This window comes from Battus philenor, unplaced genomic scaffold (assembly GCF_028537555.1).
Source record: "Battus philenor isolate CCGP_79_NKW_IND1 unplaced genomic scaffold, ilBatPhil1.0.hap1 SCAF_29, whole genome shotgun sequence".
In the NCBI taxonomy this organism is placed as follows: domain Eukaryota; kingdom Metazoa; phylum Arthropoda; class Insecta; order Lepidoptera; family Papilionidae; genus Battus; species Battus philenor.
Window position 1 is genome coordinate 2,913,581 of NW_027181692.1, and position 18,069 is coordinate 2,931,649.

Consider the following 18,069-nt stretch of genomic DNA (forward strand, 5'->3'; position numbering starts at 1 on the left):
AATAATATACAGCGTGATTGGCTGTAAATATAGAAACCTTTAAAAAGGTGGATTCATAGCTCGTTCGTTTTATATTAATACATGCTACACTTTATCTAATAATCAATGGTTTCAGAAATAATAAGTAACGTAATATCATATAGTAAGAAAAAGAGCTTCTAATCTTAATATAAATCTTTAAAAATTAGCAGTACAGTTCGCTCCGAACGCATTATTATACGGTTTTATTTAGTTCGACCCGTATGGAATTTATTTGTATATAATAAAATACAATATAATAAAATCAATAACATTATAAATCTAAGATGGCCGCCGATACAAAATGGCGGATTACATATTTTTCCTTAGACCCCTCAATATGGGTATCAAATGAAAGGGCTACACTAATAAAACACGATGATAATGTCAAAATTTAAAATTCAAGATGGACGCCGTTCCAATATGGCGGACTAGGTACATATTTTTCCACAACCATCACAATATGGGTATCAAAAAACCGTTTAACTTAAAAGTTTTTTAAATGTATTTATTTAAGAAACAAATTGTTAATGCGACTGCTGCGCGTCAGTCTGAATTGAAGCTTTTAAAAATTGCCAAGTGAGAGAAAATTGACAAATTTTGTTCGAGCCTTTAGATAATTATTCAAAATGTTCGAAAACTTCAATTAAATTGATTTTTTTATTTTGTTACCAAGGAATGTATCGTCTATAATCCCATATAAACTACCATTCCGTATTCACGGTTTCTGTGTTCGCGGCGTATAAATGGAACATATAACCCGAGAATAAAGAACTTTCATCTTTGTCGATATTTGATATTTTTTCTTTTCTATTTTGTCGGATTGTCAGTGTGGTATTTACTGTCTCTTCAGATTAGATATGGTGGAGCATTACCAGCCAAAATACCACAGTAACTAAGCTTGAATAACCCCTCGGGAGTCTCAACTCAAACCTATACGTAGAATATATATATACATATAATCCAAATCGTGCGATCCCAAGATAACCTTACTTCGACTAGATCTTTCATTACTGTCAAACTACTATAATTCGAAAAGCAATAGCGCAGGGAGGTAAGATTTTTAAAACTTATCAAGTTCAAAATATCTTTATTCGAGTAGCCATTTACACACACTTTTGAATCGTCGATTATTTTAACATAACAAGTACCAAGCTAACACCGGCCTCAAATGTTGATCTGCTAAAAACCGGCAAGAAACTCAAAAGTTGGTCTATATAAATGATATTTGTCAATTTACGAACTACATTACAATATCAACCATGTTGAATAAACAAACCACACATTTTGGACAACTAAAAACTCTTGAATATTATTTATTTAATATTATACTTTTAATTTTCGATTCAATACAAGTATATCTAAAGCAAATTTGTAATCGCAATAGACAAATGTAACGCTTTGCAGAATCCAATATACAGTACCCGGCGATAAATATTGCACATCGACCTTTGGAAAGAGACAGTCGGTTAATTTCGGCTTCGTAGAGCGTTATCTCTCTCTCTAGCACACTACCTATGTGACGTTTTGTCAGTCATGCGATTGTCTCCTTTCAAGGGTCGATGTGTAATTTTTATCGCCGGGTACTGTAGCTAAACATCTTATTCTGGTTTCAGATGTGCCAAATCAATTGCCGCGTACAACACGTGATCTATGCCTGTTGAATACAAATATATGTTAAGTGAACAAAATAATCTACTGCATATTATCTAATCCATTATTAAGTGTAGAATACAAAATCCTTCATATACATTACTTATTTAATACAAGAACATATATGATATATATTATGGAGTTTGTTTAATTTTAAGATTGATTTTATTATGCAGCGCCATGTGAACTCGAAGGTTCTTTTTCCAGAAGAATCCTTTGGCGCAGATATCGCAATGGAAGTTTCTAGAACCGATATGTTTGACCATATGGAATTTTAATTGTTTTTTATCGAAAAATTTCTTCTTGCAGATCGTACACTCTATCTTCCGTTCTACCAAATGTATTCTTCTTACATGGTTTCTCATAAACGAATCTTTTATGAACATTCTATCGCATTGGGTGCATTTGTGACCCACGTCATGATTTATCAGCATATGCTTCCGCTTTCTGTAATCTGTTAAAAATCTGTCCTTGCATATACTGCATTGAAACTCTTTGGATCCGTGTATCTTTGATTTATGATTTTTTAATTTAATCATCGATTTAAATTTAGAACTGCAGACATTGCATGCGAACGTACTATCACTATGAAGCCGATTTATATGGGATGCTAAAACCGCGACACTGCCGAAACTCGACCCGCATGTTGGACACAAATGAACTTTTACACTATGATATTTATTCATGTGTTTTAATAGGGTGTTGAAATATGGAAATACATCTTCACATACCGGACATTTCATTGCATATTTAACTAATTTAAATGCTTGAATCGATTCAGTTACTTTTCTATCGCATTTAGCATCGTGTTCGACTATCAAATGATCTAAAATACTTTCCAATTCGTCAAATCTTTTATCACAGATCCTACAAGACAGAGATGCTATATCTACACTTGCATGATTGACCTTTTTTAAAATATCATCTATATTTTCAATCTTATCAATGGAATGCAAGTTTGTGGTGTGTTCACGCATTTTTTCATGTTCTAGAAAGTTCATCGAGCAATAGAAACACGTAAATCTATTTTGATAATATTTAAATGGTATGATTGTAGACATTTTTATAAGAATTGTTAGACTTTTTCGATAATTTCGAATCACCTGACGCCGAGATGAAATTCCATCAACACATGGTTTTAAATTTAAATTTCTCTTTGAAACCGTAGTTTTACAATCCGATAAAACATTGAACTTTTTTTTAATCTTTGCTTCACTGACAACATTGTCATCATCTTTTTTAACGTGTTCATTATTCGAATGATTAATAAACATATGCGATATTAAATTATCAATATTCTCAAAAATCTGTTCACACAAAACACATTTTGAATCTCTCAAGTTATATCCGTTACGGGTGAAATTTACATGTTTATCAATAAAAATACCATGTTCATTTATTAAATGTTCAACAATCTTATTCAATTCACTGAAAGATACTCCACATATATAACATATGAGATCAGATATATCTAATTTAACATCGTGTTCCGTATTTTGAATTCTCAGTTGTTCGTTGGTAATTTGTCCGTGAGACTTTGTATGGAGGCACATTTCTTTATAACTGTTTAGTTTTTTACTGCAATAAAAGCATGTATAGCCTTCAATCCATTGAAAAGGTAATATAGAGGTGTTATTGAACAGTGTTGCCAGTGTGCTCCATTTAAGCTTCTCCTCTTTTGTGTGTTTCTCTGCAAAGAAATTTTCAACCATCAGTTTTCGACGGTTATTCAAGGCCACTTTTTACCGGTCTTATTGGAAAATCTATTTCGGCAGTGCAAGTCCAGCAGTGGGCGTCATTTATTTCTTATATTAATAATACTGTTTATTTTATTTTTTAATTTAATAGCTAACTTCACATTTGTGAGACGATATGTTTATTATGCCGAGACATGTGGTTACGTAAACTCTTCCTCCAATAGAACCTTTCACCACATAAATCGCAGTTGAAATTCTTTTCACCGCTGTGTTTCACCATGTGCCTTCTGAGAAGGATATTGTTAAAGAATTTAGTATTACAAATAGCGCATTCCACGTTCTTCTCCTTCAAATGTGTTCGCCTGATGTGGTCTCTCATGAATGAGTTTCGAGTGAAGAGTTTATCGCAATACGAACACTTGTGCCCGGACTCGTGGACGTCAATAAGATGCTTTTGTCTTAAATATTGAGTTGCGAAACATTCGGAACATTTGGGACATTTGGCCGCTTTTACACCGTGAACTTTCGCCATGTGCATATATAAACGTGAGGGTATATTACATTCCGTGTCACATATGTTACATTTAAATCTACCTACTCTATGATGCCGCCAAATATGTACCCTAAGATTTTGATCCCTTCTAAAAGTCTGCCCGCAGTACACGCATATTATATTATTATTTGTATGTTTCTTATTCATGTGCTTTAGTAATGTACCGAAGAACCTAAACACCTCGTTCGGACACACCGGACACGATATATCGTCTTTTATTAACTTATAAGGTTGCAAACACGTGGTTATAGATTTATCGTAATTCGCATCGTGTTTATCTATTAAATGATCTATCAAGTTTTCTAAATCGTTTATGGTTTCATAGCAAATCTTACAGGCTAATGTCGATATGTCAATTTTAACGCACGCCACAGATTCCCTACACTTTCTTATGCATTTCATTTTCACGTCACACACTGGATGTTCCGCGACCGTATGAACTCTCATTGAATCCGAATCAGGAAAATCTTTAGAACAGTAGAAACAATTAAATTTATTCTTGTAGAAATTAAAAGGTATAGCCGTTGACATGTTGATAACTATGACAATATTCTCTCTGATTTGTTTGACACTCGGTTTCTTGGTATCGTAATTGTCAAGATCCATAGATTCTAAATCTTCTCTTTTAACGATTCCATATAGATCTTCCTCTCCTTTGCATTTCCTTACGTGCATCTTCAAGCCCTGCTTCGTATGAAACTCTTTGCAGCAGTTATCGCACTGTAGTGATCCATTATCAGGATGCTCCAGTTCCATATGTTTTTGCTTTAACGCAGCTGAGGGTAGTTTTAAATTGCATATGTTGCAATCTGTCAAATGTCTATTTAATCTATGTTTTCTTAATATATTTAGAGAGGTGAAAGTGAGAGGGCAAATGTCACATTTATATCCACCTTCTCTATGATAGTTTTTGATGTGGGAGAATAAATCTCTCTTTTTATTGAACTTTTGTTTACATATGTCGCATATTAAGCAATTCTTTGGGTGTACATTATTTACGTGCGATACTAGATAACCGAAGTAGGTAAACCTTTCATCGCACGATAGACATTTTAGATCGGACAACCTGTATTCTTCTATAGCCATTATAACTTGTCTGTCATAATCGAGGTTGTGTTTTCCGTTGATATGATCTATAGCTTCATTCAACGCTGGGAATGGTTCCTTACACAATTGACATGTTACATCTGAAACGTCTATTTTAATCTCCATATTTTGACCACCCTTCAGTACTTTAAGGGAGTGGTCGCCGATGGAACAGTCGCCGTGGGATCTCGTGTGAGATCTTAATTCGTCATAGTTTACTACATGTTTGCTACAGTAGAAACATAAATATTTTCCTCTCCATTTGAAAGGTATCACTGATGTGTTGTTGAAAATTATCTGAAGGTTCCTCCTTCGGCGCATTGAAGACGATTCGCCTCCTTTGTATTTTCGAGATTTAACATCTGAAATTAAAATTTTCACAACTGTAAATGTACCCTTAGTTCCAGTTCAACGAAACCGTTAAATAATGTTAAATAAAAATAAATATTCTCTTTCGTAGGTACATTTAAAGTTACGATTGTATCATAACCTTTTATTATTCCATTGGTTCAAATTCAACAACTTATCTTCTTTTATTACTTTCCAATTTTTTTCATGCAAATCCGTCACATGTCAAGTTTGGCTTATCCGGACATAATACAAAAATATTTCCATAAGATACACATCACTGAAATAACACTTTGATGATGAACAACAGGTCGAATCGCCTTTTTTATGTAAATTAATTACATAGGTTACTTTGGGTTTGTTTTTACTATCATAAATAACTTTTATTAGTGTTTAAAAAATGTGAAGTAATGTTCCACACTTCGTTTTCATCTGTAGCCACCCACTGCAAGGTATAGGCCTCCCATAAAGATATCTATAAGGGGCTATACCATAATCATCACGCTTGGCAGACAGATTGACGATAGCAGTGTTGTATTATGGTACGCAGAGGATGCTGCTATACTCTGGAAACTTGTCTATGAGTAGTGTCATAGGATCAAGTCTCAATCCTCTACTGCCGGGCTACCACTGCCACTGCACACCACACTTAATGATTTGAAATACAATTAATTCTTAAATTATGTGTAAATAAATATTTACTAGTTAAATAAACTGTAAACTTTATAACAATTTATAATAATGAAACATTTTAATTGAAATTCAGTTATTATAGAAAAATAAATTTTATTATAAAGTGAATATGATAAATCAGTAAGATATCACATAGATGATTTAATACAAATACAGGATAATTACTTTTAGCTGTGTATATATATATATATACATATTATTAGTTGTCAATTAATGTACAACCTACTTAAAAAATCAGCATACGTCTTTCTGCAGAATAATGTGCAAACTACGCAAGAAGTTACATCTATTTCCTAGATTTTTTGCCAAATAAGCTGCCTGTAAAACAATGTAAACATTCTACGTCCCTTCCAAGAAACTACTCTAAAGTACATGAGGGACATGTTCATATTGTCAGTTCTGGATTAGACTTCAGAGGAACAGCTGCTCACCAGAGTACCAGCTCAGACTCATAGAGTCCCCAAATCGACTCTTAGATAAGTTTAACAAAAGAATAAGACATATACATTCTTGTATAACTTTTTTTAAAAAGAAGTCTCGGATTTATGAAACTTGACTACCTATGCAAAAATCAATGGCTTCAGAAATAATTGCCTAATGATAATATAATAACAAAAATCATTTTTAAAATTCGAACGTCTATCCCTGCAGACTTAGTACTGCCAGTACGTTATTTGGCTTGTTGCTTTACAATAGAAAAAAATTGTAACATATTTCAGAGTGATCGTTTTGTATAAGTGTTTTGAAATAGATATAAAATGATTTAAAAGTTTTTGCTGATATTGGAGCTATATCATCGCTTTAAAGTTATCATTCTGTATAATTTTTTTTGCACATTTGCATAAAATGTTTATAGTTATTGTTTTAGTGCAGTGATGCTATTTCAAAAATTTTAAGCATTAATATCTGGGTGGTGAACTCTCATATGCAATCTCAGACTATTGTTCTGAACAAACGCTTGACTGCATACAGCGCATACAAATCTCCTATCGTTATTATGTATCCTCATATGGTCTCTCAAGGTCTGTTTCCTCGCGTAGGACTTCTTGCAGATCTCACATTGGTATATCCTCTCGCCCATGTGCCTAACCATGTGCTTCTGTACGTGACTGTTCGAGAAGAACTTCTGTTCGCACATTGTACATGAGAAATTCTTCTCTCTAAGGTGAACCTCTTTCATATGCGCTTGCATTTTGCTCATTATTTGAAATGTTTTGCCGCATATTTGACAATTTATCATTGGTACATCCGTATCGTGGGCTGAAATATGGTGCTTCTTTCTTGAGTAGTAATTCTGGAATGTCTCCGGACAGTATAGACATTTGATGATTTTTCTACGGTTATGTGTTTTGTATTGATGGTTTATCTTTTGAGTGAGAGATTCGAACATATCCGGACAGTATTTACAACGAAATCTGAAGCCGTGACTCAAGGTGTGACATCGAAGACGGTCCTGACTTAAGAAAGACTTACCACATAACTCGCATATGTAATTCTCGTAATGTTTATTCATATGCTGGTTTAACTTGATAAAGTATCGAAAGTCTGCCATACAGAGCGCGCATTGGTATTTGTCCTTTTCCAATTTGTAAGGTATTACACCGTACCCGTAGTTCTCTGTGAAAGTCTTTTGGTGGGTGGTTCTAAGATGTTCGATTAGACAGTTCAAATTTTCCTGATTCTTATCGCACAGCAGGCATATGATTGAGGTCACGTCAATTTTTACCTTTTCGTCTCTTTTTAAGTATGAAACGGCGGTTTTGACCCTTGGTTTTTTATGTTCGGATACCGTATGCTCTTTGAGTGGCTCTGTATCTTTAAATGCGCGATGGCAATAGAAACAGAGATAGTTCTGCCTGTGCCATTTAAATGGCATCACGGATGAACATTCTAGAATTATGATAGCGTTCCTTTTCATGAGGCGGTGACGTTTGGTTGCCGTCACCGAGGACTTATTCAATGCCTCGTCCGTCGCCTCGGTGCGAATCTCACCTAAAATCGGAAATCAAACTGTCTATATCATTGCGAGCGGTACATGATTAATATAAATTTTAATTATCTATACAAATACACTGTTGGCCTTTCTGGCTTTTACAACTTCGTCGCCCATAGGTTTTAATAAAATTTTTAAGTTTAAAAAAACTACATCGTTCACTGTAAAAACTACACATAACACAGCCAAACACACATGTGTGTGTGTGTGTGTGCGCGCGTGTGTGTGTGGGTGTGTGTATGCGCGTGTGTGTATGCGCGCGCGTGTGTGCGCGTGTGTGGGTGCGCGTGTGTGTGTGTATGTGTGTGCGTGCTTGTGTGTATGTGTGTCCGTTATAAAATTCCAAAATTGAAATTTAATTATAGTAGGATAGACGTGTATTAATCACGAGCACTGGTAGCCCAGCGGTAGAGGACTGTGACTTGAGATCGAAGGTCGCAGATTCGATTCCCGCGATACCATCTTCTAAAATTCACACTTTATGCATTAATTATATAGCCCAAGCCAATCTGCGGTGATTATAGTATATCACCCGTATATATTTTTATGGCTTATGCCTTGTGACGCTATTTACGTCACGATTGGCTTTCTTAAAACATTAAAGGCGGAAGTCGTAGTACTACGATTTATCTCAAAAATCGGTTCATCGCATCGAACTCGGCACCACAAACTCCACGATTTAAATCTGATCCGCCTTGGTGTCTTTCACTAGACAACAAAAGGCACAACTCAATTCGGATACATAATAAGGGCAAAAGGCTATATGTCCAACGCACTGCGTAATTGTGCAGCACATAAAAAAAATTGACTTGCTTCAACTGCTAGTTTTGCAATCCACCTCTTCACAGCGGCGAATGTTAACAATATTTTCACGCTCATAAAAGATACTACATTTTTCATTTTTTGTAATCAGTGTTTAGTTCATTTTTAATATTTCTTGTATTATAGTTTTGAATATAAATATTTTTTTTATGATTATATAAAATATCGCCCGCTTTAGTACGAAAGACGAGGCGGTGCGGTCACCACGTTACCTAGCATACTATCGTCAAGATCCCCCGCCTTTAATGTGTTAAGTTCGACGATAAAATATTAAAATTTACAAGTCCATGTTTATATTTACATAACCTTTTCAGTTTAACACTGCTGCTTCCGTTTAAGCAACCGGTTTGGCATTGCATTCTCGTGTGCTGGTGAATATGTTCACCATCAAAGGTAGTTTCGAGGATATTGTTATCCTGGGATACAATCTTACATAATACAAGATTGCAATGCTCAAGTTACCAGATGGGCTGCAGCTCTTCTGTGTACCATAATATACTGCGATAGCCAACCCGCCTGCCAGCGTGGTGATATGGTATACCTCCCTATAGAAGAGGGAAGGCCTACGCCTTCGAGGAGCATATGCCTTGACACGTATTTATAGACCAGACCTCCTTTGCACAAGTATTCCGAGACTCTAAAAGATTATGAGTGACGCATTCTTCATTTAAATTGTATACATATTTTACTATATATTTAATGTTCGTGTTGTACATAAACCAAAATATAAACATAAAAGAGATGTTATAGTCCACCGTGCCCATACGAATCCTTAAATTCTTTGGACATGATGGTGGTGAGTGGTGCAAGGCAAAGTGGAAGGCAAGTGATATCGTGAAGGTTTCCCAATGAGATGGTACAGTAGAAATAGGTAGCTCACGAGCTAAAGACAACAAAGATATATATCTTTGCAAAAGATATAAACACTCTCCAGCTCGCGTGTGTTGCATTTGTATCTCTATATCTTTATAGTTAAGAGTCAGTTTTCGTGATGAGTTACGGCTCGTTCAAAGTTAGAGAGAAAGAGATGGGCTTATATAGCATTTTACACGTAAAAGAAAAAGGCAGGGAGCTATTGTATGTTTGTATTAAAAATGTAAACTACGGATTTTCCGAACGACAACATCACGTGCGGGCGTTTAGCTTTGTTGTGCTTTATGACAAAGACATGACATACTTAACAGAAATATTTCACACGTTTTATTCCGCCTTACTTTGTTCTAAGTCTGAGTTAAAAGAGCTGAAGATATAAAGGATATATTTTTAGTGTTAGCTGCCTTATTTTCTCTCTGAGCCGTGCTGAGCTAAATGAGTTAAAGATATAAAAGAGTGATATATATCCCATGATCCAAAAGATATAAATCATTCTTTTTTGACAGGGATACGTTTTACCCATCTCTAATGGACAGACACTATCAAAACTATCACCCTATAATGCCCTTACTCCGCCAAAGCCAACCAGATACATGGTGACATTCAGCGAGAGTAGTGAGAGTAGTGTGGGGACCAGAACCGACCAGGGCATGACCACGACAATTCCAACAAGAGTGCAGGACTAACAAAGTTATTATAAATCTTCTCCGTTCTTTCTAACCAATTTCTTGTGTGAATACTTTTAATCGGCCTTCACCACTGTTATTAACGAGCTAATACACACTAACTGTGATTTTTCTATAATAAATAAAATAAAAAATATTGTAAACAGAAATGTTAAACTTTGTATCATTTGTAAACGCGTTATACGGGATTTCTTATAACGCGGAAAAAGTTAAATAACGACTGCTTTTATCATAAGCAGTAACTTTATATTAGGTACATAAAAATGTATCTATGTATCATGGTTTTCTTTTAGAAAAATCTAGACATATTTTAATAATTTATAAGTATAAAGATATTTTTTTTTAAATGTTGGGTACATATTGTTGAAAAAATCTAAATGTCTCAAGAGATAAAAGTTAAATTTAAGATTCTGCTACAATACTAAATATATTAGTCAAATTTTTAGTTAATAATTATTGGATAAAAGATCTTAATTTAAAACACCAAATAAAAATTTAACAATATATATAAACGAACGCATATATACCTAAAGTAATTTACCAGGTAGAGATGGCTTTAATAAAATTAAATAACAAAAGAAACCATTATCACTGTATTTAAGAACAATGGTATATAGTTGTTTGTAAATCTATGATAAATATACAGTACCTTTGGAAAGAGACAATCGGCTAATTTCGGGTTCGTAGAGCACTATCTCTGTCACACGGTACCTATGTGACGTTTTGTCAGTCGTATTCGTGTGACAGAGATAACGCTCTACGAAGCCGAAGTTAGCCGATTGCCTCTTTTCAAAAGTCGATGTGTAATATTTATCGCAGGGTACTATAGTCTACTTTTATTTTTTTAAATTCTTAAACCAAAAAAAAATAATTTTTTTAAAATCCACGTAGAAGAAGTCGCGGGCACAGCTAGTCAATAATAATATCAAATTTATCAATAGTAAAAATTTCTTGCGATATAAAAGCCCTATCCACAGTAAGCCAACTCTTCAACCATAAGTAAATATGCATCCGAATATATTATGAATAATTATAACATAGACAGTTCGTGATGAAGAATTTTTTTTAATGAAGTCATCATAAGAGAAATATATACAGGTTGCTTGGTTAGAGATGTAAAAGCTATTCAAAAATCAATTATTTCAGCAGTAGTAACTTAATGATAATTAGTATACACCAATACCTCACTTTGCGTCGTGATTACGTTCCAAAAAACACGACGCAAATTGAAACGCCGCAACGTGAATTAAGATTTTCTATAGCAAACCATGTAAAGATCAAAGATAGATTCTATGGTTACGAAAATATTACTTTATAAAAAGAAAATTGAACAAAGTAAACATTTAAAAAACAAAAATATTATAACTCTACCAATAAATAAATTGGAATATTTACCTTTTATGTAACCAGAAACAACACGTTAAAATTTATTTAAATTTAAATTCTCTTTAAAAAAAAGCTTAACACATTACATTACAACACACTACGTAATTGAAACTAAACTATAAAATTAGCAAAACAACGTGAAAATAAAACTGTATTCAAATTGCGTTGATTTTTAGTTAGAAAGGGAATCCCCGAGTATTGATGGCATTGCGCAATTAGAAACAAGTATTGCCATGTTCTAGAAAATTTAAAAAAAAATTAGAATCGAACCCAAAACAACCCAACATCGAAAATCTAACGACGCATAATGAAAATTAGTACTAATTAAGCAGCGACGCAACTTGGAAAAAAAACGCAAAACGAAATGACGCAAAGCGAGATATTGGTGTATTATCATTAAGTAGCAAAAAAAACAATTTCAAAACTAGGATTACTACATATTAATATTAGTTATGTCTATATGTTGCTACAGACTATTGGACTGTCGCATAGTAATAAAAAAATAAATTAATGTACTTACTTCAAAATAACCACTTTACATTGAAGGATTTTCGATTTGTGTAAAAACTGACAATATATTCACCCATTAAAGCTTTTACATCTATAACTAATTACCTATAATATTCTTAACTGCATTAGAAAATCAATGTATAATAAACATCTAATCGTATAGACATAAAAAATCTTAAAAATCGCTGGAAAGCTCTGGAGGTGGGGGCCATTGAAAAAAGAGTATATGCCAGAACGGAGCAGCTAACTCCCCTCCCTCGTCTCGCCGGCATACCTAAGGCGCGGTGCAGCGGTTTTGGTACCACTATAGTTAATTTACAGGGTCCAATGTTAGATCCCTTGAGCGGTAACTATATTACTGCATTAAAAACATCTTCCTGTATAGTTCAATTAAAATTTAATAGTAAATTTCTTCATCACAAACTGTCTATAAGTATATTGTGTACTATTTGATGAACCTACCTTTAGTCACAGCTTTTGAAGTCTTCGGTTTCTCATCAGTCTTTGCTAATTTAATTTTCTTATTTGTTTTTACAACCGCATTCTTCCTCGGTCTTCCCCTTTTACCCTTCACTGGTAGTGTTGCCACTGTTATGTCTTCTGATATTGTCATTTGATCTGAATCACCTTCTTTTATTAATTCGTCTGAAACTGAGTTATGATTTTTAAACATTACACTATTTCTTTATATATTATACTAAAAAAGAACTATTACATAAAAAAGATATTTTTGATTTTTAGTTGCTTCTCAATACATTTTAATAAAATATTATTAGTATGAAAAAATTTAAATATTTACATAGGTGTGACAGACAATGTAAATATAAGAAAAAAATTGTTAACGCCTTGATTTCATCTTCAAGAATTTAACAAATCATGGGTATGAGAATATTGCATATCTGATAAAATTCCATAAGATACCTTGGACCTTCCTTTTAGTTTTAAATCTAAAATTATAAGTATATTATTGAATAAATTTTATTATACCGTGCAAGTGTTTGGTTGATTGATATTTGTGAAATCCATTTGTTGACTTATATTAAAACATTCCATGCCATGAGGGGCATATACAACTGTGTTAAATTTTGTAAAATATGCTCTTCATTATAATACAATATTAATTGTGCTGTACAGTATATATATATATGTATAACTATTTGTATATATATATATATAACTATTTATACATATATATTCAAATTTATATATATATACATATATAAATACATAAATGTACATATATATATACATATATATATATATATATATATATATATATTACTTGATACTTGTTTTAATAGCTCCTAATTGATACCAGACTGTTTGTGTTTCGTGCGACAGAGATAATGCTCTACGCGCTCCGAAGCATTATTTCTGTCGCAAGAAATACGACTGACAAAACGTCACATAGGTGGTGTGGAACAGAGATAGTGCTCTACGAAGCCGAAATTAGCCGATTGTCTCTTTCCAAAGAACGATGTGTAATATTTATCGGAGAAAACTGTAAAAACATATTAAAAAAGTAAAGCCCTGAACAAAACTCGATATGGGTCTACATGTTAAAAAAAAAGTAAATTACTTGAAAGGCGTCTCAAGTGTTTCAAGTTTTTTCCATAAGAACTTTCATGCCTTAATAAATTGTTAAAAAACAGGCAGATTTAGCAGATTTAGTTAAGCCATTCACAGGTATTTACACAAGTTTGATAATTCGTTCATATGATTAATTTCTAAAAGTAAAAAAAACATCACTATTAAAATATACAAGACATACCATCTCCAAAGTCAATTTCTTCCTCAAGATATTCCACCTCTGGCTCCACAGGCTGCTGTTGATGTTCTACATTCACTTCTGCCTTGATTGGACTCGGGTACAATACTACTGTAACCATTTGAGTGACATTACAGTTTCGCACGTACAAATTAATGTTTTTTTTTTCTCATAGAATCTCTTAAGCATTTACCTAATTCCAATGGACCATCTTTAAGTCTCGACATGTTATACTGAATATAAAATATTCAAGTAGTCATTGAGCTTCTTAAAATATTATCTTACATTGACAGATGAAGTCAAGGCTACATTTTAGTTCACTATCCAAAGGAGATCAATTTTCGAAAATACCCCTTTTTATGTCATGCCAACATAGACCCCAATAAATCTTTTGTAGATCCCAGAGGGTCCACCTGAATCAATTTGATGACCACTGGACTATCATAACTTATTTCCATAAAATATAATTTTTTAACTAACTACCCCAACAAACTGTACTTTTCAAGGTAATTATTTTGTCATAGTTGAAAAACAGTTCAAATTAAAATTGAAAAATCTTAACCCTTCGTGTGCCGCAACATGGCGCCTGTCTTTGTCAGGAAATAATTTCTTTAAATGATAAATTTTATTCTTTATGTTCCTATAGTCTGTACTACATCCAGAGCAAGCGATTTTAGACTGTATTTCTAAGGCCATTCGATATAATGTAGCCTACTTTATTTTGGGCAGATCTGACCCTATGCAACCCAGTCGGATGGATATGTCCATAGGCAGTTGACAGGTCAATGATATACAATAATAGCTTACAAAAGAAAGTTTTTGAATGAAATAATTTTGTTTGTTTACATTATAAATAAAACTAGTGTAGTGTGGTTTTGATAGACATCAAATTTTTAGACAGTATGGGCAAAGAAGAGTTTTGTTTTGCTTAAAAATTTTCCTCTTTTCTTCACATAAGAACCTTTATTATGTCTAAACGTAAACCTATTTGAATTGGTCAAACAATTCTCGATTTTCGCTTTTAGAAACACATTTGGATACTTAAATAAGGGCTCCAACAGTAGAGATCTAATGGCTGAAATTATTATAATGACGATATAATGATGTCCAGTTATAGTATGTATGATAACTTAGCAGTTAAGAACTACAAACTCTTGGGCTAAAGGTTTAATTCTTAAAGGTTGGCATACTTTGTAAGTAACTTAACATTGTAAAATTACAATATAAATTATTATACTGTAGGTAATACACATAATCCTCTATTCAAGGCATGCCTGGAAGAAGAGGAGAAAGCTGCACACATACAACTCCTGTGTGTGGAGGCAGCACCCTACAGGACGTCCCACCATAACTCACATGGGAGTCTTTAAATCGCTGGTGACTTCAAAGATCTAATAGAATTACAACTAATTAGTGTCAGACTCAAAATGTCGCTTCATTATGAAACTTTCCCATTATGATAATGACAATAATATCATTATTGCTTGCCAACCAACAATCCAAAAGATGACTTGCTGAAAGAAATTCTATGATGCCACCAATATAAAATAAACTAATTATATTCTTACCTTTAGGTTTAAAAGCACCTCGTCCAATCATGTCCACAAACTTCTTCTCAGATGCCAGCACCTGCTTCTTGAAGTTACATGCATCTCTTAACCTTGTAATGCAGACCTCACAGATCAGTCTATTGGGACCATTAGGACCATCATTGTGTTGAGATATCTAAAGACAAAAATAAAAAATATTTAAATATAAATCATTGTTCCAACAATAAAAATGTAACTGTGTCCTTAAAAGTTTTTTAATAGTCTGTAATTCAATTTGGGCCACTGGAACATTAAATTTCTAGAGTGGAGAACACAAACTGACAAGCGCTGTATAAAAAAAAACTACCACAAAGTGCACAAACAAATTTGTTAAGTTCATTGGAAAATTCTTGGTGCATGCCGCTTCAAGCCAGTCCAACTGGAACTTCTATGTGAAGCCTAGCTGTAGTAGTACTATTGTCTTACAGCTGAAATGACGACAATGATCTACCATTCAACCTTGTACTCTGTATTTGTCAATAAAAAATGACTGTAAAATAAGTCTAGAAACTCTAGTCTCTAGGAAAAGTCTATGTGATAATTAATTTTTATTTAGCTATTCTGGTCTGATCTAACTTTAATAGCTTCATTGACCACAAGGTTCAAGTGTAAATAAGTTACACAAATGTAGTAGGCTGTATTAAACAAGTCTGCAACTATTAGTAAAGCTTAGCTTTACAGTACAAATTTACATGGATCAGCCAATTGTATGATACAAGCACAATTTCAAACTTATGTAGATTGCTAAAATCATAGTGGCATCTTATTGGATTGGATTTCCATTGAACCTATGATCTTAGGTGTCCCTGCATTGATTCCCATTTGATAACTTGGTTCTTTATCATCTTTCTTTTCAGATATTTATGGCAAACACATCAGATACCCAGCAACAAAAGGGATTAGCACAGAATTTTTCTCCAAAGAGGTCACGATAAAAGAATACATTGTTATTTAAAAATAAAGCTTTTCTCAATCGTTATTTTTATACCGCTTAAAAGAATAGCCGCATGAAAATTGATTCTTGAATTTTGCAATTGTTGACAAACTACAATAATTTTTTTCTTTTCAATTGCTTACAAATATGGCATGTGTTTCAAATAAGTAGTCAAAGATCCACTTGTGCCTTAGGTGACGATTTGACGACTCTTGCCTTAATGGAAAGACTAGTTTGAAATGAAATTGTTTATGCAAATTATGAATGGCAATTCAAATTAAATTATAGGCAATCAACAACAGATTAAAGTTATGTTTGTGTAGGCCTAGCAATAGGAATTGCGTACTCACACTTATATCGAAGCATTCCAATAACATTTCTGCGTAAACTTCTGTATCATCCATCCATGAATATTCAGTGGCTAGATCTTTGTAACATCCTTCGGAGAGGCAGCACCGGCATAGTCCCGGGCTTTCCTTTACGACAATCTCGTCGAACTCCATTTTATAATTTTAAACTTTCATTTTCACTTATAAACAAATCAATTCCTTATTAAAACCTCATATAAAATTACGGAGAATAGTGTCTTTATAAGCATAACGCCATTTTGTTTATGATAGTAGTAAGGGCCCGTAGAAAAACAATAACCGAAATCGATATTTTCTTATATGATTTTATAAAGTTTATAGTGTTGATTGAAATATTTATATGATATTGCAATTACAAAAAATGAAACAAATTTTATGTTTTTCTTTCAAATCACATCTTTAAAAATTCGCTAAATTAACCAAAATCATATATGATTTAAACTAACTTTTACAAACCTACTTTCATAATCAAGCAAATGTTATAGTTTTAACTCCGGCAATATTGGTCCCTAGCAGGTCTTTCGAATGTCTGAGAAAGGAGGAAAATTAGGCAAGAGATAGGAAACCTATTCTAAAGTTTAACGCCAAGCTTCATTCGGCAAAATATAATCTGCAACCTGTCCTTAAAGTAATAAGAATAAGTAGCTACGTGACTATATGAGACTACTTTTTAAAAATACACAAAAGTATCAATTTAATACCTATTTTAAATAAATAGTAAAATCTGATTAACTTATTCAGTAACCTTTTTACTTTACAGTTTTAATAACAGTATAGGAAACTAGAAAATATTTAAAGCCGAATGATATTTTACATTACATTTTACAAATCTTCTATTCAGAATATAAAGTATATGAACAATTATTAGTTAGCTCAAAATATCTATTTTAACATTTGCTTGATTAAACTAAAGCTAACAATTAACAGTTTTGTAGCAAACTATTTTTTCGGCAACGTAAAAGTCTAGATTAAATTTAAAATATTGATGGCGTATTAAATAATCGATTGAGTGAATCGCTATTCCTCTCTAGTCATTTAAACGTCAATGTCAATCATCATTCCAATGGTAATTGATTAATTGTTGTGGCTATT

The 18,069-nt window shown here is 33.1% G+C and overlaps 1 protein-coding gene across 8 annotated transcripts in view; it reads right to left on the reverse strand.

Annotated features, from left to right (window-relative positions):
* The window catches only part of LOC137926153 (PR domain zinc finger protein 5-like), a 36,909-nt gene extending 19,706 nt beyond the window's left edge, over positions 1-17,203 (reverse strand). For 5 of the 8 annotated variants that reach the window (XM_068769694.1, XM_068769695.1, XM_068769693.1 and 2 more), the window contains exons 1-4: positions 16,960-17,203; positions 15,655-15,811; positions 14,090-14,197; positions 12,781-12,969 (exon numbers count right to left, since the gene is read on the reverse strand). In XM_068769694.1, the coding sequence (XP_068625795.1) occupies positions 12,781-12,969; positions 14,090-14,197; positions 15,655-15,811; positions 16,960-17,112 (607 nt within the window). In that variant the 5' untranslated portion in view covers positions 17,113-17,203. Of the gene's footprint in view, positions 1-3,369; positions 5,370-6,939; positions 8,041-12,780; positions 12,970-14,089; positions 14,198-15,654; positions 15,812-16,959 lie in introns of those variants that run through there. The other 3 variants (XM_068769690.1, XM_068769689.1, XM_068769696.1) reach the window with 3 other exon arrangements.
* Between the last annotated feature and the right edge of the window lie 866 nt (positions 17,204-18,069).